The sequence below is a fragment of the Pantherophis guttatus genome, chromosome 1, assembly GCF_059756535.1.
Source record: "Pantherophis guttatus breed Tessera chromosome 1, ASM5975653v1, whole genome shotgun sequence".
NCBI lineage: Eukaryota > Metazoa > Chordata > Lepidosauria > Squamata > Colubridae > Pantherophis > Pantherophis guttatus.
The window spans coordinates 120667125-120692583 of NC_142063.1; the positions used below are offsets into that span (position 1 = coordinate 120667125).

The following is a 25459-nucleotide window of genomic DNA, read 5'->3' on the forward strand; positions in this document are numbered from 1 at the left end:
GACTGCAAGAAATATAAATCGTCCCATCCTCCATCATTCAGTCAGAACTGAGGAAGCTTCTTGGATGAGAAGCAAAACGTCTGCAAGGAAAAACAAAGTCCAATTGCCTTTTGAAAAAAGCACCTTTGGGACAACCATGACTTGGATGACTTCTCCATAGACATGAGAAATCTGGGTTTGTGATTTATGGAATCATAAGACTGGTTGGAGATTTTCTAGTCCAAGTGAACTTGATTCACTGTAAAAGCTTTTCCTCAATCTGAACTATTCATTCATTTATTCATTTATTGGATTTATATACCGCCCTACTCCCAAAGGACTCAGGGCGGTGAACAGCCACAGAATAAAACACATAAATACAAAATTTAAAAACAGAATAAAACCGAATTAAACAATTTGGCCAAGACAAATTTAAAACACCCAATAGTTTTAAAAACAAATTAAAATTTACATTTTAAAGGGGAAAGATTTAGGCCAGGCCGGCTTGATGGAATAAAAAAGTCTTGAGAGCGCGATGGAAGGTGCGCAGATCCGGGATCCTCCGTATCTCCAGGGGGAGCTCATTCCAGATAGTAGGTGCCCCCACAGAGAAGGCTCTCCCCCTGGGGGCCGCCAGTCGACATTGTTTGGCCGACGTCACCCGGAGGAGCCCCTCTCTATGAGAGCGTACCGGCCGGTGGGAGGCTATTGGTGGTAGCAGGCAGTCCCGTAAATAACCAGGTCCTAAGCCATGGAGCGCTCTAAAGGTGATAACCAAAACCTTGAAGCGCACCTGGAAGTCAATGAACAGCTATGTCATATCCTGTGCATTGACACAGGGAATATATTGTTGGGGACAAACTCATTCTTTTCTTGTGCTAGAAATAGCTGGTCTTTAGCTTAGACTGTCTTTTAGGTGGCAATTTATACCCTGTTTCCCCCCAAATAAGACATCCTCTGATTATAAGCCCAATCAGGCTTTTGAGCGCATGGTAATAAGGCTTATTTCAGGGTTCAAAAAAATATAAGACAGGGTCTTATATTACAAGCCATCTATATTAAAATTCTAATTGATTCCTTTAGGAGATATCACCAATGAACTGGTAAGACACTTCCTGATAGAAACCAGCCCTAAAGGTGTGAAACTAAAAGGATGTCCCAATGAACCCAATTTTGGTGAGTGCCTACAATTTTGTCTCCACAACTTCTGTCTTATCCTGCCCTCTTGTGGAATGTATAGCAACAACATGTGTTGTTGCTTTTAAACTTTTTAGACTTTCCAAGTAAGGAACGGGAATATTAATATTGAACTGACATGAATCTACTGAAGCTTCTTGGTTAATTTGTCTAAACTTCTGAAGACTCAGAAACTCAGTCAGGGTTGTTTGCAAAAACAGAAAGTATTATGGTACAATATGCATTTCTTTTAAGCATAAATGAACATGACACAGTTGCAGTGATACTGTTTAGTATTGCGTGTATTGTATTGAGGTCATTTAATTTCGTTGTCTTGCCAGAGGTATTGTTTTCATTTCTCTGCAAATATTCTCAGCCTTTCACTCTTCTAAATTAATGTGATGAATTATTCTTTGTCACAAATGAAACTAAATATTCTTTCTTTGCCAGCATGAATTATTCCATGTGATACCAAGTATAGCTTGCTTATTGCTTGCTTGTTTATTTATTTATTTAATAAAATTTTTAAAAACTCCCATCTCTTTTACTGTGGGATGCTGGGAAGTATATAACTAAAATAAACAAGTCTATAAAATTTATTTCATTCATTCATTCAGTTTATATGCCGCCCATTGCACTATCCAAAGTTTGCCGATTGACTGTATGCAGATATTTCTTGATTCTGCTTTGAACAATGGATTGCCACAGAATTTTGTGGGATTAATACAACTAAAATGAAATGTAACCGATAGGCTTTAAAATGAGTCTCTGAGCATTGAAGCTTAGTTTAGTGAATATCCCATTTATTTTGATTGTGTGAACATCCGCAAGGAATGCTCACACCATGCAGAATACAGCCAGAGAAATGTGCTTCATAAATATGTAGCTATTATTTTTAGAATGGGCAGCCCTAATAAATTTAAATAAACAAATATCTCAGTTTATATGGTTATCTATCTTAGTGTTGTGACCCTGGGCTGTGAATACATCCCAAATAAATACGTAAACTGCAACCAGGTTAGAAAAAAAGGTTTGATACAATATTGCAACTATCCTTAAACTCTGTTATATATGCCCGGTGGTGTAACCAGGTTTTTAAAGCCATACAAAAGGCCATCAGAGTTGGGCTTAATTTAATCTCTGGGTGGTTAATGTCCCAAAAAAGAGGTGCCATGACAGGAAAACATCTTTTAACTTTGACCAGATTTCTTTTTCTCTTTCTAGGTTGTCTCTCTGCTCTGGTGTATCAGCACTCAATCATGCCTCTGGCATTGCCTTGTAAGCTGGTCATTCCTGACAGAGGTAAAGTTCCTCACATTATTACATGGGCATAATGTCATTTTATAGAATATTTCATCCTGGCAAGTACAGGGACAACACCAACAACATTTGAAGTCAACTTTTATTTCAGAAAAATTAGAGGCAACAGCAAGAATATTCTGCAAATGGAAGGGAACAGAGATTAGGTAGAGTGTATTGTGTTATGAGTCAGTTGTGTAGTCTTAGGGATTCAGGTACAGAAATGTTTTTTTATTCCAGAATTAGCAACCACGCTGCATGCATAGAAGAGGAAAGCTGATGCCAAATACTGTTTCAGCACTAGTCCACTGCTATAATCTGCTGATTATATATCGGAGGGCATCTGCAAAAATGATAGGGAAAGGATGGGGTGGGGGGAAGATAATATAATGTGTTATCACTGCAAAACCCATAATTCATTACCTCTCTCCTTGCACCATCATTTCTTTGCCATTATGGGTACTTATGATAATTTGTATCTTACCCAACCAGCCCAGTTGTAAATCTTCAAACGCTAACCCAGTAAAAAGGACTGCTCACAAGTTGCAGTTTACTCTTGAATAGATTACTTATGCACATTGAGATTTTTCCATGCATGAAAGTATTTCTATACCTGCCTAAACTGAACAATTGGATGTTCACTCATGAGGCTCTTAAGGCCTCATTCTCTAAGGAGGATTCCTGGGGGTGACTTATAATAACACAGTTTGAAAGAACTCATGAGGATTTAGGAGATACTGCGATGATATTGCTAAATGTGCACACAGGTATTATTTATTTTTTTATGTAAAATATTTAATATCCATTGTAATTAAAACACCAAAATGGTATACAATAAACATAATAGCAACAACAGAATATTTTAGAAAAAAAATGGAAATGACAAAAATAAACATTGCGGCAGCTGATCATATTGAGGGAATAGCAATAGCAATAGCAATAGCACATAGACTTGTATACTGCTTCATAGTACTTTTACAGCCCTCTCTAAGCAGTTTACAGAGTCAGCATATTGCCCACATATCCAGTCTGGGTCTTAATTTTACCGACCTCGGAAGGATGGAAGGCTGAGTCCACCTTGAGCCGGTGAGATTTGAACTGCTGAACTGCAGCTAGCAGTCAGCTGAAGTAGCCTGCAGTACTGCACTCTAACCACTGCACCACCTCGGCTCTTTAAGTTGAGATAAATAATTTAATTCAATTTCTAATGAAAATATTTGGCATTTCTCTTGGGAATTTGTTTCACAGAGCATGTGTCAGTGAACAGAATTCTCACCTCTGCACTACAGCTCAAGAATATAATTAATAAAGGCAGAGAGATCTGTTCTCTAGATACAGTGACACAGAAAACTTCTTTGAAATTCCTACTTGGGTCAAGATGACCCAATTAGAAATCCCAAAATCCCTTTTCTTCAAACAGACATGAGCCTTTAATCAGATGATTAAGGGAGTACACAAATGTTCCATATGTTAGTCTTCCCCCAAGTTCAAGCACTCCCAGCAAGAACTACATTGGGGATTGCTGATTTATAATGAGGGAGCAGAAGATAAAAATCTCTCTATATTTATTAAAGCATCAGCAATTGTCATATCTTCTATAAACAAATTCTACTGGCGCATAGTTAATTGAAAGCCAGATATATTTTTAGTCCATAACAGTTGAGTGGTATTTTTGTGGCATTCATGTACATTTTTTTTTTGTATAGGCCTTAAGAGCCATTAAAATATTATCTTTTGGGACTTCCAGAGGAGGTCAGAGATCAGGAGAATGAAGAAGAATTAAGAAAAGCAATAAAGACTAAGGGACTATCCCCAAAGTGCTTTTTTTTCCCTTCCAAAAAAACAGCTGAACTTTGTTTTTTCCTTGAAGATGTTTCGTTTCTCATCCAAGAAGCTTCTTCAGCTCTGACCAAATGGTGGAGGATGGAAGGATTTATATTCCTTGCAGTCATCTTCTACTTAGCATTCTTTCGAGAGTCATTGAGGTCACTGGAAGGTTTATCCGAGTCCTCAGGGCCATCTGCATAATGCAAATGGGTGTGGAGCAGTGGTGAAATTCAAATTTTTTTACTACCGGTTCTGTGGGCGTGACTTGGTGGGTGTGGCAGGGGAAGGCTACTACAAAATCTCCATTCCCACCCCACTCCAGGGGAAGGATACTGCAAAATCTCCATTCCCTCTCCACTCCTGGGGGAAGGATATTGGAAAATCTCCATTCCTACCCCACTCTAGGGCCAGCCAGAGGTGGCATTTGCTAGTTCTCCGAACTACTCAAAATTTCCAGAACCTGTCAGAACCTGCTGGATTTCACCCCTGGTGTGTAGCCTTCTTGGAACTGCTGAAAGGATTGTATTGTAAACAGGACATAGGTGGTGTGTATCCCGCCCCCCCATCCCCCAGTGGAGAGAGGGCTATTCAGTCTTTAATGTAGATGGCCTCTTTAACTCCTCTTTCAAACCGGCGTTCCTCTCTGAGTCTAGACTCTAGAATGATGCGGGCTCAGTCAAAATAAACAGATTTATTTTTTCTGTCCTGTCCATTGCAAATCATAGTAAAAACCCCTCTCTGAGAGAAATGGATGGTTAAGAAGTATGTAAAATAATAAAAAATAATAAAACTAAATAATGAAATAAAATAAAATAATGAATTTTAAGTGGTGATTTTAGAAATTGAACACTAGAGGGTGCTAAAGATTTTAAGGAGAAGAGAAAATATGCAACTTCTTGATGCCATTTAATACTGGAAATACAAAACTTTATAGTTATAACGTCAGATATATTAAAGGAGAACTTTAAAGAATGGAGCCCAAAATAATTACTACAATATCAGTAATGATGTTTGCTTCTCTGTATAGATTATGTTAAACTCCAAAACTGAGTTTAAAATGTCAAGCTACAAAACTGAGAAAGACTGAGGTTCTTCTGAACAGTTTCCTTTATTGAGCCCTATCTATAGACAGAAATCTTGCCAAGCTAAAGGAAACTATTTGCATTATCAATGTTATACTCTGAGAATTCCTAGGTAGGAGCTGCATTAATTCTTCCTCCCAACAAAACTAAATCCAAACTTTACTGTTTCTTGCTCCTCTGGAATGCAGTTCCCCCTTCCTGGGAATCCATATCACATTCCACCACAAAAAGTTGTTAATTAAGGAATGACAGATGCGGAACAAATCCTAACTAAAAAGGCAGAGAAAGTACAGAGTGTGGAACCACACATGACAGGCCAAGAGAATGATTTGGAAAAGGATGCTTTTGTGTACAAAAGAAACTGGCTGAACTTTTAAAAATTCAAAGGGAAATACAAATGATAAATTAAAAGAGTGACCTGGAAAATGTGTTCTTATTTCACCTACGTTCCAAGAAGAGCCCGAAGAAATCTTTGTAATGGGATAAAAAATTGAAGAGAAATCAAATTCTGCAACAATATTTGATGGAACGTTTGAATTAAAATTTAAGACTGTTAAAAGTAAAAGAAAGGAACATAAAATTGGCTTTAAAAGCTCAAAATAAGACATATTTTTGCAATACTCTGGCCACTGTTAATAAACTTTCTATTGACAGCAGAACTGAAAAGATAATGTTTTATAGATTTCTTTATAGATAAGGAATCTGATATGGGATAAAGAGCTATTGTTTAATTTTATAGGGAGTAAAGGATTATTAAATTTGTATATACTTTTTGTGAGGAAAGTTGGAAGTGACTTCTTTGTATATTTCTTTCTTTTACTTAATTATATTCTTTTTTCTTTTTCTTTTTTCCTGTGCTTTTTATTCATTCTTTGCATTATTTTCTATTTTTCAAAGTTTAGTTTGTATTAATTTTTACTACTGTAATTAAAATTAATAAAAATTAAAATAATAATAATAATTATATTTAAATATACTGTCTTTGGATCCCTGCATTGTAAATCAAGACATTCCCTTTTAAAGTTAACTTAGTTATCACCCCTTTATTCAGATCCAGAAATCTGAAAAATAAAGAGAGTTCTCCATAAATATAGATTGTTAGACATAATACAGAAAATTAACATAGATGTGTATTTATAGACAATAACCTTCTCTGTGTTTTTATTTAAAGATCCTATGGATGAAACAAAAGAAACAACATCATCCAGCAGCTCAGCAACTGATTTGCTCAAACAGGGAGCAGGTGAGCGATTTAAGATTACACATTTTGAATAAACTGAAATGAAAATCAAAGGCACCCTAAATGATTAAGATGTTAGATTATTGCCAAGAATTTGTGGGTTCAAACTCATATAAAGCCAAGAAACCTCACTGAATCACTAGACCAACCACTTAATCTGAGCCCATTACCTCATGGAGCTGGGTTTGAGGCAGTAGTGGAATTCAATTTTTTTTACTACCCGTTCTGTGGGTGTGGCTCGGTGGGCATGGCTTGGTGGTCATGTGAGTGGCTGGGTATGGCTGGGTGGTCATGTGAGTGGCTGGGCATGGCCAACTCAATGTCACTCCCACTCAGTCATATGACACCCCCCCCCACGACCACACCTACCCAGGTTTTGTGGCTCCCAGTGTTTTCTCTGGAAAATGGGTCATGTGACTGGGTGGGCGTGGCCAACTTGATTGGTCTCATCCTTAGGAAATTTCTCCTTAGTTCAACTCACAATAAAATAGCAAAATAAAATAGTACTGTTCCAATACTTAGAATAGAATAGAATAACAGAGTTGGAAAGGACCTTGGAGGTCTTCTAGTCCAAACCCCTGCTTAGGCAGGAAACCCTACACAATTTCATACAAATGATTATCCAATCTCTTCTTAAAAACTTCCAGTGTTGGAGCATTTACAACTTCTGGAGGCAAGTTGTTCCACTGATTAATTGTTCTGTCAGGAAATTTGAGGGGCTCCAACAAAAATGAGGGAATCAATCTATTTTCCAAAGTACCAAAAGGCACAACAAGAAACAATGGATGGAAACTAACCAAAGAGAGAAGCAACCTAGGATTAAGGAAAAATTTCCTAAGGGTGAGGGCAGAATTGAATTTCTGATTTAGATTTATTCTGAGTAGTGGGAGTCTTGTGTTAAACTTACCCATCACAAACTGTTTCTGATTCTGACACTGAAAAAAAATGGAAATAATGTGAAATGCAGCCAGGTACTAAGTTCTTACTATTGTTTCCTATGAAAGAGAAAATCATGACATATATACACCAACTCTTCCCTCGCTTAACATTCATCAGTTGAATTATTAATATTCTTTGTAGAATTTTTGGTTCGCATAACCAAAGAGGAATGTTGATACACGTTGCTTTCCTTGTAGTTCAAGCAGCAGTGTGTTGTATGCTTCCATGTTTGTACTTATTCTTCATTCTACCTTACCAAAAATGTTGGCCTCAATTTTCCTCTTTTCTCCCACAGCCTGCAACGTGCTGTTTATAAACTCGGTGGAAATGGAATCATTAACAGGCCCTCAGGCCATCGCCAAAGCAATCACTGAGACACTGGCTGCCGATATCCCTCCCTCTGCTACTATTGTCCACTTTAAAGTCTCCACACAAGGCATCACCTTGACAGACAACCAGAGGAAGTAAGGGAACAGGATGGAGGGTCAGGGTTTGGAGAAGCCTGAGTGCATCCAAAACTAGTATCTTCTTAATGACAAGTACCTCAACGCATTCTTCATTTCACTACAGTATTTCTTAGTATCATGTTGCAGAGTTCTCTATGATGGCCACATCGAATGAAATAATAATATGTGCAAGGTATTAAAAAGGGTCAGGACATTTTCTCAAAGTAACAGTAACAGAGTTGAAAGGAACCTTGGAGGTCATCTAGTCCAACCCCCTGCTCACGCAGGAGACCTATACTAGGGATTCGAACCGCCGACCTTTCTGATCAACAAGCTTAGCGTCTTAGCCACTGAGCCACCTAGCAAATCTCTACCAAGAGGATTTCGTCAGCTTTGGGTATTAGAAATATAGAGCCCATCCAGGCCATACAGTACTGTGACCTCCTGCCATCTTATCAGAACTTTCTCTCTTGCTCCTGTAGATGAGCTGCCATGGGGTGGATTCACTTTCCTTCAGCTTCAAATGGCTGTAGAATTAATGCTTACTCTCATTTCTATTTCAGGCTGTTCTTCAGACGACATTACCCTATCGTTACTGTCACTTTCTGCGATGTGGACCCACAGGACAGAAAGTAAGTGAAGCGATTTGCTAAATTCTTACATAAACTCAAGCAATAAAACTCCCGGAAGCAGTATGTACAGTGTGTAGATATGGGCATGGTCCTCCTATTTTTATTCTCTATGTCTTATATATCTTTAAAGAGTTTTAGTCAGAGTTTAACAGTTGAAAAAGCAAGTTGAAAGAGGAAGTAAAATGCATCGTGAATAAAAAACAAGGTGTGTGTGTGTGTGTGTGTGTGTGTGTGTGTGTGTGTGTATATATATATATATATATATATATGTATATATATATATATATATACATACATACATACACCCAGTTTGTGGGAGCAATAAGCTGACTTCATATAAAAAAGAACACCGCTGGGGGGGGGGGGGGCGAAAGCCCTACTAGGCAGGTATATACAAAAGTATGAAGGCTATTGCTTAACGCATTGTAAGCCGCCCTGAGTCTCCGGAAAAGGGCGGCATATAAATCAAACCAATAAATAAATAAATAAATTTAAAAGCTAGTGGAGATGGAACCAATTAAAATCTCTTTAGGATATTTTACAACCAAAAAAGCCACCTCTAAAAAGACCCTGCCACTTCTGGATTGGGAAGAATGCCTCTAATCTAATCCATTGAAGAAACACCTTCATTCAAGGTGTTAATATGTGGGATCCTTGGTGCTCTCTGAGCTTGCTGGTTTTCTTGTAGACATCTCATTACCCAAACTAGGTAACATCATCAGTGCTGGTGTTTACCTAGTTTGGGTAATGAAACATCTGCAAGAAAACAAGCAACTTCATAGAGGACCAAGGAGCCCTCATCTCAACTCTGAGCTGAAAATATTTTCCTTTATTGGGTTAATATGTGTTTAAAATTATCTAATTTATACTAATACCAGACCTTCTGTAAATATCAACAGCATCCTCACTATGAGCGACAGTTTCTACCTGAACACATTGAGAGATGGAAATGACAAGATATCTTTCTGTATCAGAATGAACAAAAACCATTGGCTGGAATAGAAAGATAGGAACATATAATGGGGGAAAATGGGAAATTGCCCAGGACAGGATTCTTGGAATCCTATTTTCATTTCTGGTCTTGAAAGGAACTAATCATTCTTGCGGATTCTTTGTTTCTGTGTTTGAGCAGGAACCTCTGTAATTAAACATCTGTTCCCCTATGTTGCTACTGCCAGATCTCTTTGATTTCCAAGAAATGAGATTGTTCCATGTTGAAGCAAATATGCAGGAAATTATCAACAGAAGTGGAGATTTACAGATGTCTCCCACAACTTGTTTCTGCTTGGCAGAGAACTAAATTGCCAATGAAGAACAGAGTTCATCTGTTTCTTTGCAAAGTAATGAAAACTCAGTTTGAGATCAAATGCACCTAAAATGCTGACTTTTACTCATTATAGGTCAATGAAGTTGCAGACTTGTGATGGGGAAGGACTGAAAAAAAAGTACATGATTGTTCATTTATTTTTTAATTGTCATTAAGCCCTGTAGTGAAATTTCAGGGTTGAATTTCAGAATATTTCTAAAAGTCAGATCATGATCCTTTTTAAGCAACAGATAATTTCTCAGAAGAGTTAAGGGACAAGATTTTCAAACAGTATGGGACAAGTTAAGGACAAGTTAAGGGACAAGATTTTCAAACTGTAGAGAATTATGAAAGGATTTTATCCCCTTTCCTAGTTGTTGTAGTCATTTATTTACAGAAGAAAGAATCTATTGACAATGAATCAGTGGAATTCCATTCAGGGCTTCCCACTCTCTTAAATACACCCTCTATTTAACTCGCCATTTTAAAAAAGTATCAAGTTTTCCTCAGTGTAAAAGTTAAATAGAGCTTTTTGTTTGTTTCTCCTCAGGTGGACTAAATCAGAATCTGGTGGTGCTGCCAAGTAAGTTGTCCCTTTGATTAATTTCAAAATTAGGAAATATTTTACACACACACACACGACATAGGACAGGGGATTGTTCTCGTAGTCCTTAAATCTACCAAAACTTTCAAAGATGTTTTCAAAGACATTGGCCTAACCTAAGAAAGAATTTAGAGCTAAATTAAGTAATTTTGGTCTGAATTGTTATCTTTACAATCCAAATATGCCCTCCTAACTCTGACCTCTCAGAAGCCTGTGGTCATGAAAAATCATACTGCTTAGTTTTTAAATTTCATTTGATTTATTTTCCTGTTGGACCTAAGGATCACAATACAAAGTTGGTGACCTCTACTTGTTGTTGATTTTCTCAGAAATTCTTGATTAAAGGCAGAAATTGCTTACACAGTTAGAACACACTTTCTTCTGTGGCTCATAATCCATCCTGTTAAGCCATCTCCAATTATTCCTGATAACATATTCATATTTTATGAGCCGAGGTGGTGCAGTGGTTAGAGTGCAGTACTGCAGGCTACTTCTGCTGACTGCCGGCTGTCTGCAATTTGGCAGTTCAAATCTCACCAGGCTCAAGGTTGACTCTGTCTTCCATCCTTCCGAGGTGGGTAAAATGAGGACCCAGATTGTTGGGGGCAATATGCTGACTCTGAAAACCACTTAGAAAGGGCTATAAAGCTTAAATCTAAGTGCTATTGCTATTGCTATATAACCACAGAGTGGAATTAGCTGCCTATCATAATGCGAAGGAAATTTATAGCTTCAGGTAGATAGCTCAGAGATAATTAATTCTGTATGAGTATTCTAAGGAAAATCCTGGTTGAATTCTCTGTTTTCTGTAAATTCTCAGGATTGCTTGGATTTCATTTATTGTTCACTTAAGAAAAATATATAATGCACATAATATGTCTCTTCATTTACAGTGGGAAATCTTCCCACTTTAATTAGAAGAATAGTGATATAAAGCACATATTAATTAACAGTGATTTCTCTTGAGTCCCTGTGCATTTCAAATGGCATGGTAGAAGGAATATCAAGAGTTTTACCTGATACACATGTAAAGTATGGTAGTGATCACAAATAGCAGTGGGCAATTCTTGTCTTGTCTCGGACCGGAATGATTTTATCGCTCCTTAATTTCTTTGTCATCCTGCAGACTCTTTGGCTTCGTGGCTAGGAAACAAGGCAGTACGACGGACAACGTTTGCCACCTCTTTGCTGAGCTGGACCCAGATCAGCCAGCGGCTGCCATTGTCAATTTTGTTTCCAGAGTTATGCTTGGCTCCTCTCACAAGAGATGAACTGTGGCTTCCCCCTTTGCAGGGGGCTTCTTGCCCTTGAATTTTGACGAAGGACTTGGAGTTGTTCCGAGAAGTAGTGTGAGGAAGTGCATCGTGAAGGAGTGATGTGAACTGATGAGGGGGGGGAAGGGGAAGGTTTATATATATATAAAAAGCGATCTGAATTGTTGGAAGGCTGAAACCAACCAAACACATGTATGTAGCAGAAACCAAGGAATTGACACCATTGTCTTTCCCTGCCAAGATCAAGAGATGGAAACAATTTTGGCTTTTGGATCAGCACAAAAATCAGAGAATTCAGCCCCACAGGCCAAAGTATGAAATCTTAGTAATCTTTGTGGGATAGGTCTATCTAGTAGTTGCTTGTTTAGAAAATAAGGCAAAACGAAACCGACTCAAATACCCATGACTATATGAGCTTCAGGAAATAATATCCAGAGAGATGCTAAAATCATTTTTAAAAGCAAATGCTCCCGGTTCAACTACTGCTGAAAGTATGAAGTATGTCTGAATGAGTGTGTGTGCACATGCATGTGGTATGTCTGTGATATGCATATATTTCAGTATTTAACGTGAGGCTTTACCGTGAGGCTTCTTGCCTCTGATGGCGATTCAGAACATGTATCTCATTCCCACTGAGGTCACGGGCCTCCGTAACCTGAAAAATAAACTTACAAAAACAACGGTTAGCACTGTGAGATTTACAGTGCAAGCAGAAAGTATTTATTTTAATCAGTAGTCACACTCATCCCCACATGCATGTGCACCTACCAATCTGTACAAAAGAGTTTCAGAGCTGAGAATCTCTTTTTCAATAATAGTTTGCGGAGCATGCTAGCCAAAGCAAAATACGCTAGTATCGGACAGAGTCTATGCAACGGGACTCAGAATAAATTGTCCTTAAGACTCTCTTTCCCGGAAATGTTAAAACACAGGAATTGGGGAATGCCCTTCCTTTTGAGTTTAGGATAAAAACAGTTCTGCCCAAGCTTATCCTTTGGGAGACATACACGTTGTTTTGGAAATTGCATGGAAACTGAGCAAAGGCAAGATGAATAATCCAATAAACGGGAGGGGGGGGATTCTATTTTGAAGCCATGAAGAATAACCATTATAAAGACTTACCTTGTTGATTTAAGCATGGCCCTAGCTATTTCAAAAAGACAGTGGTCATATGGAGGTTCAGTATGTAGCAAAATTAGTTTATTATTTTTGCATTATTAAGCTTTATTTTTGCTTCTGGAGGCATCAAACAGTAGATTTTTGCACTGACCTAATAATGTTATGCTAGATTGACATTTAGTATGAAAAGGGAGGCTGTTCCTTATGTTGCATATCATTTCATGCAAAGCAACTTCATATCCTTTCCAGAGAAAATGAGAAAATGAAGCAGTTGCAGAAAAATTGTATCTTCTTATATTTAACACCACGGTTGAATCCTTCTGTTAGAATGATTTTTGGCATTTCTAATGGAGGACACTTTTATACTATCTGTAAACTGTTCATGCTTGGTATCTATCAAGGAGAGAGTGAATAATGTGGATTGATCTATCACATAGAATTTCCGTAGTGTAATAAGAATTTCTCACTATCTTCCCAAACTTCTACAATTGGCAATTTTTAGATTTAAAGATGTGCTGAATGGATAAAAAGAAGCTCTTTTCTATCACCCATTCTGCCTATGGCTTTATTGTGAATTTTTCAATATTAGGCTAGATTCAAGAAAGCCACTGTTGTTTTGCAATATATCAATTGAGTCAGTACAAACTGGTTCAAAAACCACTTGCATGGAAATAATATGAAACATTCTACCCCATGCCCTGTTAATAACCCAAACCTATAAAATTTTGTTCACTGCTACTGAAATGGCAGGTGCAATTCAACAATTGTCATCCAAACTGCTATATGGCAAGGTGGACCTAAGTCTTCGCAGGTCTCCAACACCACTGACACAATTCAGTGGCCTCCACTAGAAATCATGAATGGAAGTTGGTCTGTCCATCAATTTTGTTCAGACATGAATAGGTCATGAAATAGTGAAGAACAGAAACATTTTTGGGATGGAGGCCATGTTGATGAGGCCCTTCATACAAACTCATGCAGCATTCATTAAAAACCAGTACGACAACTCGCGAGACATGCAGTCACCTAAATTCCCTCGGCATTTTCATTGCCTTCTTATATAATATATATATGTATGTATGTATGTAAGTATGTATGAAATATACTGACAAAATAATGTAAGCTAATCAATAAGTTTTTTCTAAAAAAAAAAATGAAATTTACACAAAGTATTTATTTTTTTGTTTTTGGCCCTGTTGCTTTTATTTTTCATCTTTGATTTTTGCAGCTCCCTTCATTCCTCCTACCCCATAGAATATTCTCTGTGCGACTAACCTGTCACCTCCAGATGCACTGGGATTTTTTCCCCTGAAATTCTGGGAGCCTTAAATCCTAATATATCTGGGAAATACCAGGTCTGGGGAGTGGTGACAGTATAAAGCTTTCGTTTTGTTAACGTGACCATACTGAGCAAAGTGTCAAAACACGAGGTCAGTTCCATCTCCTGAATGCTATAAAAGCAGCAGCTTCTAATTGTATGCCCCGGGGCAATGTCATTATACAATATTCCTCATCCCATCCCACCCCACCCCATTGTTCATCCTCTGCCTGAGCAAATGAGCACGAATGCATTTGTACTTTATCACTGAATGACGTGAGGGATAACGGTGCGCGTATGTGTGAAAGTGTGCGAAGAGAGATTCATTTCTGGATATTGTTGTATAAAGCATGAGTTTTGTGATGGAGAATTGTTGAGACAGGTACTTGGATGGAGTGGGAACATCAGTTTTTGGCATCATCACCCAGGCTCCGAGCCCCATCCATAGCCAGATGGGATGCTGGAGACTGCGAGATTTATTCTTTATGTTTGTGCTGAATGTCTCTCTCCTTCCGAAAAATTCAAGCAAGATGATTTTCCCCCCTTCCTTCCCCCGCCTCACCTGCAACTGTCTCACCCTGCCATTAACCAATTAGAAAAAGACTGTGTCTATATAGATATATAAATATTATAAATATATATATTTTTTGAAAGTCTCTATTTTTCAGATTTCATTTTTTTCCCCACTGCTTTCAAAATTGTCCCTGTACTCAGTGCTTGCTACCTTGTCACAGGAAAAAGTATATTGGAAGTTAATGGTTCATGCCTTTTTTTTTTTTTTTTGACACTCAGATGAAAGTAAGTTGATATAAGTATCCAGTAGTCACATATCAGTAAATACATTGGTAGGCACATGCACGTGAACAAAATATCTGCTTTCAGCCATGCCTTGCACACTGTTCCTGTACTAACTCACGAGCTAAAGATGGAAAGTTTAAGATCCCTCTCTTTTTAGCCCACTCGCTGAGGCAAAGCCTAATCACATTATACAGCTTATTGCTTGTCCAGTTTGTATCGAGACAGTGCAGCGTTTTAGGAATAAACTTGTACTTATGTAGATCACCTTCCAGGTCCTTCTCTCAGCCTAGGGTTCTTAAAATGTATGTGAGGCAAAACACCCAAAAGGACAGTTTCTAGAACTAATGGGAAATTTGACTCACCTCTAAACCCTACAATCTTTTTGCATATGTTGGTTGGGTAAAAAAATGATGACTTTTAATAAACTTTCCTCAAGTGGCATGTTGGGCTACTCCGGTTATGTGTGAGGATGTAGACCAAAGACTAAAGTCACGATGGACTGTTGATCCAGCCATGCCAGAAAGGATTGTCTTGGATATATAAGAACTGAAAAGGGCAACTAGTTTTCATTCTATTGCCACAACTTTGGTTTTATCTCCTTCCTTTTCTAGAATCTCTAACAAAAGGTTGTTAGGCTAAGCCACCTTCCATTAACCTGATGTCCTCTCAATGGGACTACAAGTCCCAGAATTTCCAATTAACATGTGGGTTAACATGATCAATGAGTTCTAAGAGTACCCATACCACGCTATCTAGTGAGCAGCCAATTGAGAAAAGCTGCTCTAATTCATGTGCCTTATTCACTGGTTCATCTAGTGATTTGCTCCAGATGTGAGTGAATGACTGGCTATATCAATCTTCTTCTTTTTTTGACTTAATCACAAATCCAACTTTAGCAGTGGCACAAAGAAACTTTCGTGATGCAGGGCAGACAAACTCTGGTCCAGGCTCATTTACTTTGCTTTTCTTGAGCTTCAAACCCCTGGGAGAGCTGTTGGTTTGTTTCTGAGATTTTAGAGATATCAGCAAGCAGGCTTTTCTCTGAAAAAAGCCCCTCCATTTCACGTCCAATACCTGGGACTCAGGTCTAATGTAATTTTAGCACATGTATGTTATGTAATGATTTAGAAGATGTTGGATTTTATACCGAATGCACTCAAAGCACCCTCTGCGCACAGAGTATTACATAATCTTGCCAAAGAAACCTATTTGAAATGCACTTTTCTTCGTTGTACATTTATTCTTGTGTGGCTCTGCCCTTCCCCCCCCATTTTTAAAACACTCTGTTTAAATTGTGTTTGCTAGTGAATTTTCCTCTAGCAATTTCTGAAATTCTGTCTTGGAATAATTGGGTGATTTAGCTAATTGTATATGTAGCTTGATATTTAAAGAAAGTTCCTGAGCAGTAAAACAGCCAAATTATATTGCATTTGTGAGAGAGAGCAGGAGGTAAGCCATTATAAACTCACCGACCTTAAACTGCAACATTTCTTCCCTCCGAGCTGTTGTATGAAGCTCTCACAGTGGTTTGTTTAAATCTCATGTCTAAAAGTAGCTATTTTCTAAATTTCCTTCTCAGCAGCATTAATAAATAATATCTGACAAATAAATAACATTTAAGCAGGCCCAGGCTTATTTATAACAAAGAAAGGCATCTTGGTTAAACTGGGACAGAACTTTAGCAGACAGAAGAGTGCTCCTGTTGTCCTTAGATGTATCCTAAATGTCAATATGGAAGGAAAACAATTTTCTGATTGGTCAATATAGATTAAAGAAGCCGCCATCTTGTCCTTTCTCATTAGCAGCAAATTGGCTTGGATTAGCCTAATGTTAGAATGTGCCTTTTTATCCTAACAGAGCTGGCAGGCATTGGCAAATATTTTTTAAAAAAATCATCTTCTTTTATAGAGGTCATTTGAGACGCAGCTCAATATAGACATGAGGAATAAGTTCCCATCAGTTCATTATAATACAGATGTTGACATACCGGGCTGTTTTTTCATATCACGGTTCACTGATTGTCCTTAGTTAAGAGGCAGACATTGGCCCAAATGATTAAAAAAAAACAAAAAAAACCAGCCACATTGGACCAATAGCCCAACAGGCAGCTTATATATCTGTTTCCATCTGCAGTTAAAGTGAATGTGCTGGAGAAACAAATGGGAAGAGGAAACAGGGCTGAGTTAACTCTTCTGGCAGTAATAAGTTTGAATAGTTCATAAAAGGTTGATTCAAAACAGGCTCTATTCAAGTTATTTTTGTGCTGTGTATTTAAGAAATATTTGGCAAAAGAGCAAGCTGGTGATAAGATGTATCCTGCTAAATTTCAGGGCAAATGTTACACTGACTTCATGGAATATCTATGTAAGACGCACTGAAAAGTAATCTGAAATACTAGCTTTTGATCTGTTGCCCTCTGCCATTTTTCACTATTAAAAGCAAGACTATCTCTTCACTAACATGATCAAGGACCACTGCGGGACCTTTCTTCTATGCATTAAATGAAGTGGTTTAAACAAATAAACACACAATTATATTATCAGCATTCTTGCCAATTCTTGGGTAGTGTCTTCTATATTAATCATGCATAGTTATCCAGAAAGCTGCAGGACTTTTTCTGGATGTCTTCAAATACTGGCTGGACATCCTTTTGATAAGGATTTCTTTTTCTGGATTTCCTGATTTGAACAGGAAGGTTAAAACAAATGGCTTGAGGCTCCTCCAACTTGACTTCTACTAGCATGAAACAGGTGGGATGTGGATTGTCATCCCTTTCCTAGCATCATGTTTCCAGAAATAGTAATTTTTATTCCAATGGATGTTCTGCTGAATAATAGCACTTCAAAATCAATGGTGCGATCCAAAGAGAACATTGTCAACCTTGGCATTAGAACTACTCAGATTCCACTTCTTTGGCTGTAGAGTACTCTCAATGGACATACCAGAACATAATCCCTTAATCAGAATTAGGAACCAACCAACCATCGATTTATGAAGTTTCTAGATATAATTCTTTTTTTAAAAGAATGTTTTAGATGTTTTACTGTGGAAGATTGCTTTGAGCTGACTAGACTCTAGAAGAAGCAGAAAGCAACTTGTCAAATCAGTTCCTATCAGGAAATATTCCATCTAGTGATTCTCTTTTCTACGTTTATTTTTTCAGAAGATATCCCATTTTGCTTAGTTTTATTTGAATTTTAAATGAAACGTCGTACATGATTTCAATAGTATTAGAGCAATAAATACATAGAAGAAAATTAATTTTGGAAGGGAGGGAGTCTGTCCTAACTGAGCTCAGAAAAGTCAGTTAAAAGTTAGCAGTAGGGACAGAACCATCCCTGAATAGGTTGATTGCCTGTGCATTGTTAAATTCTCTGCCTTAGATATACACTTAGATGGAAACGTTTCTGTGTATAATGCAAGGCAATGAATATCAACATTTCTTCTGCTGCAACTGTTTGCATAGTTCCAATCTCTTTTTAAAAACTGTGGTTCTTTGCTTTCCCAGCAATGTTGTTCCACAGTTTTTGATCTTCTCACCCTCATGATTAAAAATCCAGAGGTCAATAATCCAGAGGTCAGTAATAATGAGATAGTAATATATCTATGAAGGCTCCTATAATTGTCCATATATGCCATTTATGCATCTCACTATTCTTATCTTCTTCTCTATTCTTTAGAGAATACTCTAAAATGTTGAGCGCCTAGAAACTGAAAAATGACATTTTACTTTTAACTACCAAATACCACCACCACCCCAGAAATTACAGAGGTTAAACGAATAATGTGTTTAGGATTGGCTAGATGTTTTTGCTACAGCAGGGCCTTCCCAAACCAATGGAATCCTCATTATTTACTTCTGGGTTTCCCAACCTTGGCAACTTCAAGACGTGTGGACTTCAACTCTCAGAAGAAGTCCACATGTCTTAAAATTGCCAAGGTTGGGAAACTCTGATTTACACGAATAATCCCTTTGTATATCATCAACTTACTTCATGACTGCTGTGATGGAAACTTTCAGAATGAATCCAAACAACACAAATCAAGCATCTAATTTATCTCCATGGGGGGAAGAAATGCATCCAATGAATTTTGGGTTTATATCTAGTAAGACTGTCATTAGAATTGCCAATATAAACTGGGGGGGATCCTTATTAAAATTGTGACTTATTGACTTTGTTTTGTTACTTGCCTGGACTATTGTTGTTACAAATTTCTTGCCAGTATTTATGACTATACGAAACCATGTTTCTTTTCTTTCTTGCATCTCTCCTTTTTTTTAAACCCAGACAGAAATGTTCACTTACACATAACATAGAGAGTAGCAAGAAGGAAGGGAAAAATAAACCCAAATACATCCCCTTTTTATGTGTTTATATAGACAGAATTCTCTCTATATTTTACCGCCTAAGCTTTCCTTTCCCTTTGTACAGTAATTTCTTGACTCATTGCGGTTCCTAGTATGGCTTTATCAACAATAAGATTTTAAACCAAATCAATTATATCAAATATGCTGTTGCTTGAATTGCCCAGCTTGGTATCTGGATTGTTGGAATTATATCTCAAACTTTAAGGGAGTGAAGGAATAAAGACTCTCTACTTTTTGCACAGGGTACTTGTGATGGTAGTTGTATTCACTCTTGCAACCTTACACTGCAAATTTGATTCACTGCAGAGTTTCACACACCCAAACACTAAGATGAGTAGAGGTTTATCCAAAGAGAAATTTGAGGTGAATCTGCTGTTTCTACACAGATGAAAAGGATGTGAAGGAAAACTAATTTGGTAAGACCAATGCAAATTTCAGAAGACCTTTTATACATGAACAAGGATAACAGTAAACACCAAAGTTGCCCAGTCTGACATCTCTGTCATACTTTTATAAATGTTTTTGGTGCAAACTCTTTGACAAATAGTCCAGAGAAGGTGACGGACTTATGTCAGAGTAAATGTCTAACTCCCTCAACTCCATGACCCCACAGTCCTGCAAGGGTTAACTAAGTACACACCCCATCACCCCCATAGACACACCTTACCTTCTGGCTCCTCCTCCCAAGTATATAAGACTGCACCATGTGGAAATTTTGAAGTTCCAGTTGTGTACCTGTAAGGGAAAAGATTAGAGGTCAGTAACTGATAACCTGGCCAGGCCTGGTTGACAACTTATCTTACACAATTCTCACAAAGTTTTTGAAGGGAGTGTTTCTTTCTCTTACTAAGAACATGTATGATTTTCCAAGGCTCTAAATACATGAATATTCATCTTTCAGTGTTCCATATAGAAGCTAAAGAAACTTATGGAATTCTATCACACCTGAATTCTAAAACAAGGGCTACACAAAGTCATAGGAAGCTACAGTGGTAACACAGTATACAACAACTCAGATCAATACTGTATTTCAATACAAGAAGCGTCTGTAAATTTGTAGGCCAGCCATCTTGTTATCCAAAGTGACTCTGGGTGGCTTACAATGGAGTAAAAGATATAAATATAAAAACAATGATCAAAATAATTTAAAATTTCAAAAGTTCCAAAAATTCCAAAAAACCAAGGGGTCAGGCAGAAAGGACCTCTATCACTGTACCAACCATCTCCAGCCTAGACCATTGGGTCCCCAAGCCAACCAGCAGAACCAAATTTTAAGGCCCTTCCAGAGGGCCAGATGTGTGGAAATGGATCTCACCACCTGTGGTAAGATGATCCAACGGGCATGAGCCAATTTTGTGCGTATGTGAAACAAATGTGCCAATAGATAATTTGATGAAACTGTATTGAAATGATAAGATGATGGTGGACAAACAAACAAAATAATGTGATATTTTTAATTCCATCTTCTGAATGCCACTATAAGGGAAGATCACAAGTATATAAAACAATATCAAGTGATATATTAAAATAAGCTACTAAAATAGAAACTATGTCTGCCTTCCTATTTTGCATTAAACCACAATGTGGGTTAATTTTGTTTCACCCAGCACACACCATAGTGACTAATGTTTTGTATTAAACACTGGTTTTCAAATGTGGATCTAGCTTAGTAGTAGCCTACCAGAGTAGTATGTAAGTAAGACAGACTTTAGGAAAAAAAGGTGAAAAAAAAATACCAGAATGAGATTTACTAGGGCAAATATTCAAACTCTAGTCAGTCAACAACTTAAAAGTTGTTCACTTTGGCAAGATTTAATTAAAGATTCCTGGCTTATAACTTCATAGTCACTCTATTGTGTCATCCAATGGCACACAGGTTACTAAGATGTCTGATTTCCTTTAAAAATCAGACTTTCTCCAACAATAATTAAAATGGTTTGGATTTGGTAATTCCATCTGCAGTTATGAAAACATGTCTCAATTCTGAATGAATGCAGAGGGCTTGTGAATCATCAGTTTAAGGAACTTCAGCATATCCCCAAAAAACCTGACATGTTTCTGGTTGGCAATTAGTTGTTCATTTTCTTTCCAGTGTCCTATCAAAACTCCATCAACTGTTTGTATTACACTGTCTAGGCAAAAAAATCCCAGAAGTTTTAGATTTGCATTTAAATTAGTTATGCAATGACTTCCTTTTGAAGCCATCTTTTCAGGTCAGATGTGGTCAATTCTCTCTCACCCTGAAAGAATTTCTTTAAATAAGCTACCGTCTAAGTCTCTGTATAGTCACATTGAATTGCCAGAGATAGCTGACATGAGATATGACTAATATATTTACTTTGAGCTTGCATCAAATCAATCTGTGGCATAAATAAAGACATTTTAATTTAAAAAAATCAAGCTATGTGGAACAACAATGTTCAACAAAACTGACACAAGGATTTCAGTTGAAAAGAGTTAACAGAAAAGTAGAGTTGGAAGAAACTTGGAGGTCTTTCTTCTAATCTAATCCCCAACTCAAGCAGGAAACGCTATAGCATTTAAGACAAATGGTTGTCCAATCTCTTCTTAAAAACCACCAGTTTTGGAGTATCCACAACTTCTGGAGTCAAGTCATTCCACTGATTAATTGTTCTAACTGTCAGGAAATTTCTCCTTAGTTCTATGTTGGTTCTGTACTTCCATCCATTGCTCCTTGTTCTGCCTTCAGGTGCTTTGGAAGAGTTATTGTTCAAATCATATGTCCTAAGTGAATAAGGTCCTAAAATATTTTCTTACATTTTCCAAAGAAGTACAGTATAGGACAATGTTCACCAATCTTGGCAACTTTAAAATATGTGGACTTCAACACCCCAAATTCTTCAGCCAGATATTCTGGGAGTTGAAGTCTATACATCTTAAAGCTGCCAATGTTGGTGAACATTGTCCTATACTGTACTTCTTTGGAAAATGTAAGAAAATGTTTTAGGATCTTATTCACTTAGGACATATGATTTGAATAACAACTCTTCCACAGCACCTGAAGGCAGAACAAGAAGCAATGGATGGAACAAGAGATCCGGCATGTTTTTTCAACAATGGTGCCTACCTGCTTTTCTTGACCTTGACTGTCAGGTCAACATCATTCCATCCTGTTTCAAAATGACTCTCCATTTACCAGTATCTGCATTTTCCCAGAAGGTAAGTGAAGCAGGACATACCTTTGGCAAAACCATGCTGATTCTTTCTCAAATCATTTCCTCAATGTATAACTGGATGGTGGGAGATCACCAGAAAAGAGTAGACTTTTTTAAAAAAAAATGAGAAAAAAAAGTATCAGAAGAAATGGAAAATACTGGTGCACTGTTGCCAAGAAAACGATATAGACCTGTCCATATAGAAAGGAGGAGGAGGAGGCAGGAGTATTAGCTGTGTTTGATGCCTTGAGTTACTTATAAAGTAATACAAGTATGATAAAAAAAATCTATTAAATTCTAACCACCTGCCTCTTTATACAGTAAGTATAGCAGAATTGATTTTTTTTTTCATTTAGTTTTCTTGGAAACTGTGAGCTACCTTGCCCTCAGTGGAAAGAACAACATAGAAACGTACTGTACAAAGATAGATGTAACATGACATTTCCCAACCCTTTAAATCAACATATGTGTTAATACATAATATTTGCCTTAAAGTCTGTAATTTTATTTGTTTAAAACATACTAAATGTTTGCATTTTTTTTTTCATTGCAAAAATCATCCAGTTTGATTGTTTCCGACTATATGGAAGATTCTAATTCTGCAGGGTTGTTTTCTTTTTGGCTCTGATTCAATTGTTTCATTGCAACTCCAATACCTGTAACAACCCTTTAAATACACTGATGATTTTGTTCAGCCAGTTTATTTTCCTTCTGCAACTTCTCATAGATTCTGCATGGTTGTATTAGTCTCGATTTGATTTTGAGGTTTATTGTCTGCTTCAGTTTCCTTTCCTTGATATTTCTTGAAGAGCCTTCAAGGCAGCTCAAGGCACTTGAGGAGCCTTGAATATATTCAGTCTTCGGGTCAAAATTCCTCATATTTATATTTACCACTTTACCACTTTTCTCAAGCTCAGTCCAAATCCTCTAATGACTCAGATTAATTCTTGTTCTGTTTTGGGAAATTGTGTCAGCTCAGCCTTCATGTCCTTCACAATGGAAGCATTTCAGACCACTATGTGGTTTACACACTCCAGTTAATTTCAAGCTGTTTTGAAGTTGGTTATGCCTTGGCTAAGATGCTGAGCTTGTCAATCGAAAGGTCGGCAGTTCAACGGTTTGAATCCCTAGAGGTCCCGTTATTTGTCCCAGCTTCTGCCAACCTAGCAGTTCGAAAGCACGTAAAAAATGCAAGTAGAAAAATAGGGACCACCTTTGGTGGGAAGGTAACAGCGTTCCGTGAGCTTTTGGAGTTGAGTCATGCCGGCCACATGACCATGGAGACATCTTCGGATAGCGCTGGCTCTTCGGCTTGGAAACAGAGATGAGCGCCACTCCCTAGAGTCGGGAACAACTAGCACATATGTGTCAGGGGAACCTTTACCTTTACCTTTACCTATGCCTTTGCTTTCACTTTTGACAACTTCAGCGCACTGAGAACTGGCATAGAATATCACCAGCCAATAAAAGCTGTATGAAGCTGTAAAGACTCACAGGCTTGGTTTTGACAAATTTGAGTGAAATCTTGTCAGTGCTGCTTTACAAAGCGACCTGGTCCCATGGATAATGAGAGCAACATGTTCCTTCACTTTGTTCTGCTTCAGAGCCCTTCTCAACTTTCTCCTGCAAAAGTTGTATAGTGACAGAAGGCTGAACTGAAGTTTCTTTGGTGAGAAGAAAGATGAAAGAAGACCTTTCATAGGGCTGGTCAAAGCATTTCCAGGTTGGGTAGTCCAAATGAACTCTGTGGGATTGACTGCAAGTGGCAGCCTAAAGCCCTCTTCCTCTGTTGATGAAGGTATCTTGGCAAATGCTCCAGACAATTGGGCAACAAGCACTAACGTTGCCCAGTCTGATGTCTTCATTAAAACTTTCACAAATGTTTTGGTGCAAATTCTTTGGCAAGTGATCCAAAGGAGGTGACAGGCACCTCTGTCTGCAACTCTTGTGGCATTGTTCATATGTTGATTTTTTTCCCCTGTCTGTAGACTTAAAGATAAAATACATAAATAAAAAAGGAAAAAGCCAAGATGACAGCATTGCATATACATGTGGAGCTTCAACCACATTACTATGGCTGACTCTTGTCTCTTTTGAGAGTCATACCCTACAGACATTCATGTCTTCCATTGGCAAGACCTTCCTTCTATTCCATATTTCAATTTAACCCTGTCTTGTCCTTTATTATATGACTCATGCCTCCAAAGTCAATAGGACGCCTTGAAAACAATTCACTGTTCTACCCAGAATACAACTATTCCACTTTTCTTAGGAAAAATAAGTTCTTTGGGGTTTCGTTCTTTTTGTTAATGTTTCTGAATTTTGTGTCTGTCTAGCTTCCATATGAAACAGTTTTATATGAAGGGCCCCACCTTTCTAGAACAAAAACAGATTCTTTCTTTGTTTCTTTATGGCAAATCTCGGTCATAAGTGTCATAATCGGTCTTGTTTTTCTTCAGAAAGGAACAAAATTAATTTCCTTAAATCTTCAGACAGGGTGAAAGGCAATAAGTGGGTTGCCATGTAGGTTTCTTTCCTATCTTCTCCAATACCACCAAACAGTTTCCCATTTCTAACATAGTATTCATAGGCTCTTGTGTGTCTTTGCGTTTCTGTAATGTTATGTGATAATAAGTTTCCTGAGAAAATCAATGTGCTGTTTAGATGAGTACATTCACACAGTTTTTGTAATGAATTCCAGGCTCCTTGTTCTCATTCTGGAATATTCCATTTTTCTCCCCAAACATTCTGGGACTGGAACACAAAGTCTTACCCACAACAAATGAATCCCACATCCTTTTCCTGTACTTTCATTTCAAATGCAAATTAGCAAACTGAGAGTTTTTCCACACTGTGCTCTTAAGACGCTTTATCC

The 25459-nt window shown here is 37.6% G+C and overlaps 1 protein-coding gene across 25 annotated transcripts in view; it reads left to right on the forward strand.

The window, feature by feature from the left end:
* TNS1 (tensin 1) overlaps positions 1–13929 on the forward strand; it is a 398798-nt gene extending 384869 nt beyond the window's left edge. For all 25 annotated transcript variants that reach the window (XM_087881674.1, XM_034421770.3, XM_087881677.1 and 22 more), the window contains 7 exons: positions 1063–1155; positions 2380–2457; positions 6535–6606; positions 7838–8006; positions 8552–8620; positions 10477–10509; positions 11657–13929. In XM_087881674.1, coding sequence (XP_087737800.1) covers positions 1063–1155; positions 2380–2457; positions 6535–6606; positions 7838–8006; positions 8552–8620; positions 10477–10509; positions 11657–11801 — 659 coding nt within the window. In that variant the 3' untranslated portion in view covers positions 11802–13929. The remainder of the gene's footprint in view (positions 1–1062; positions 1156–2379; positions 2458–6534; positions 6607–7837; positions 8007–8551; positions 8621–10476; positions 10510–11656) is intronic.
* The last annotated feature ends 11530 nt before the right edge of the window (positions 13930–25459 follow it).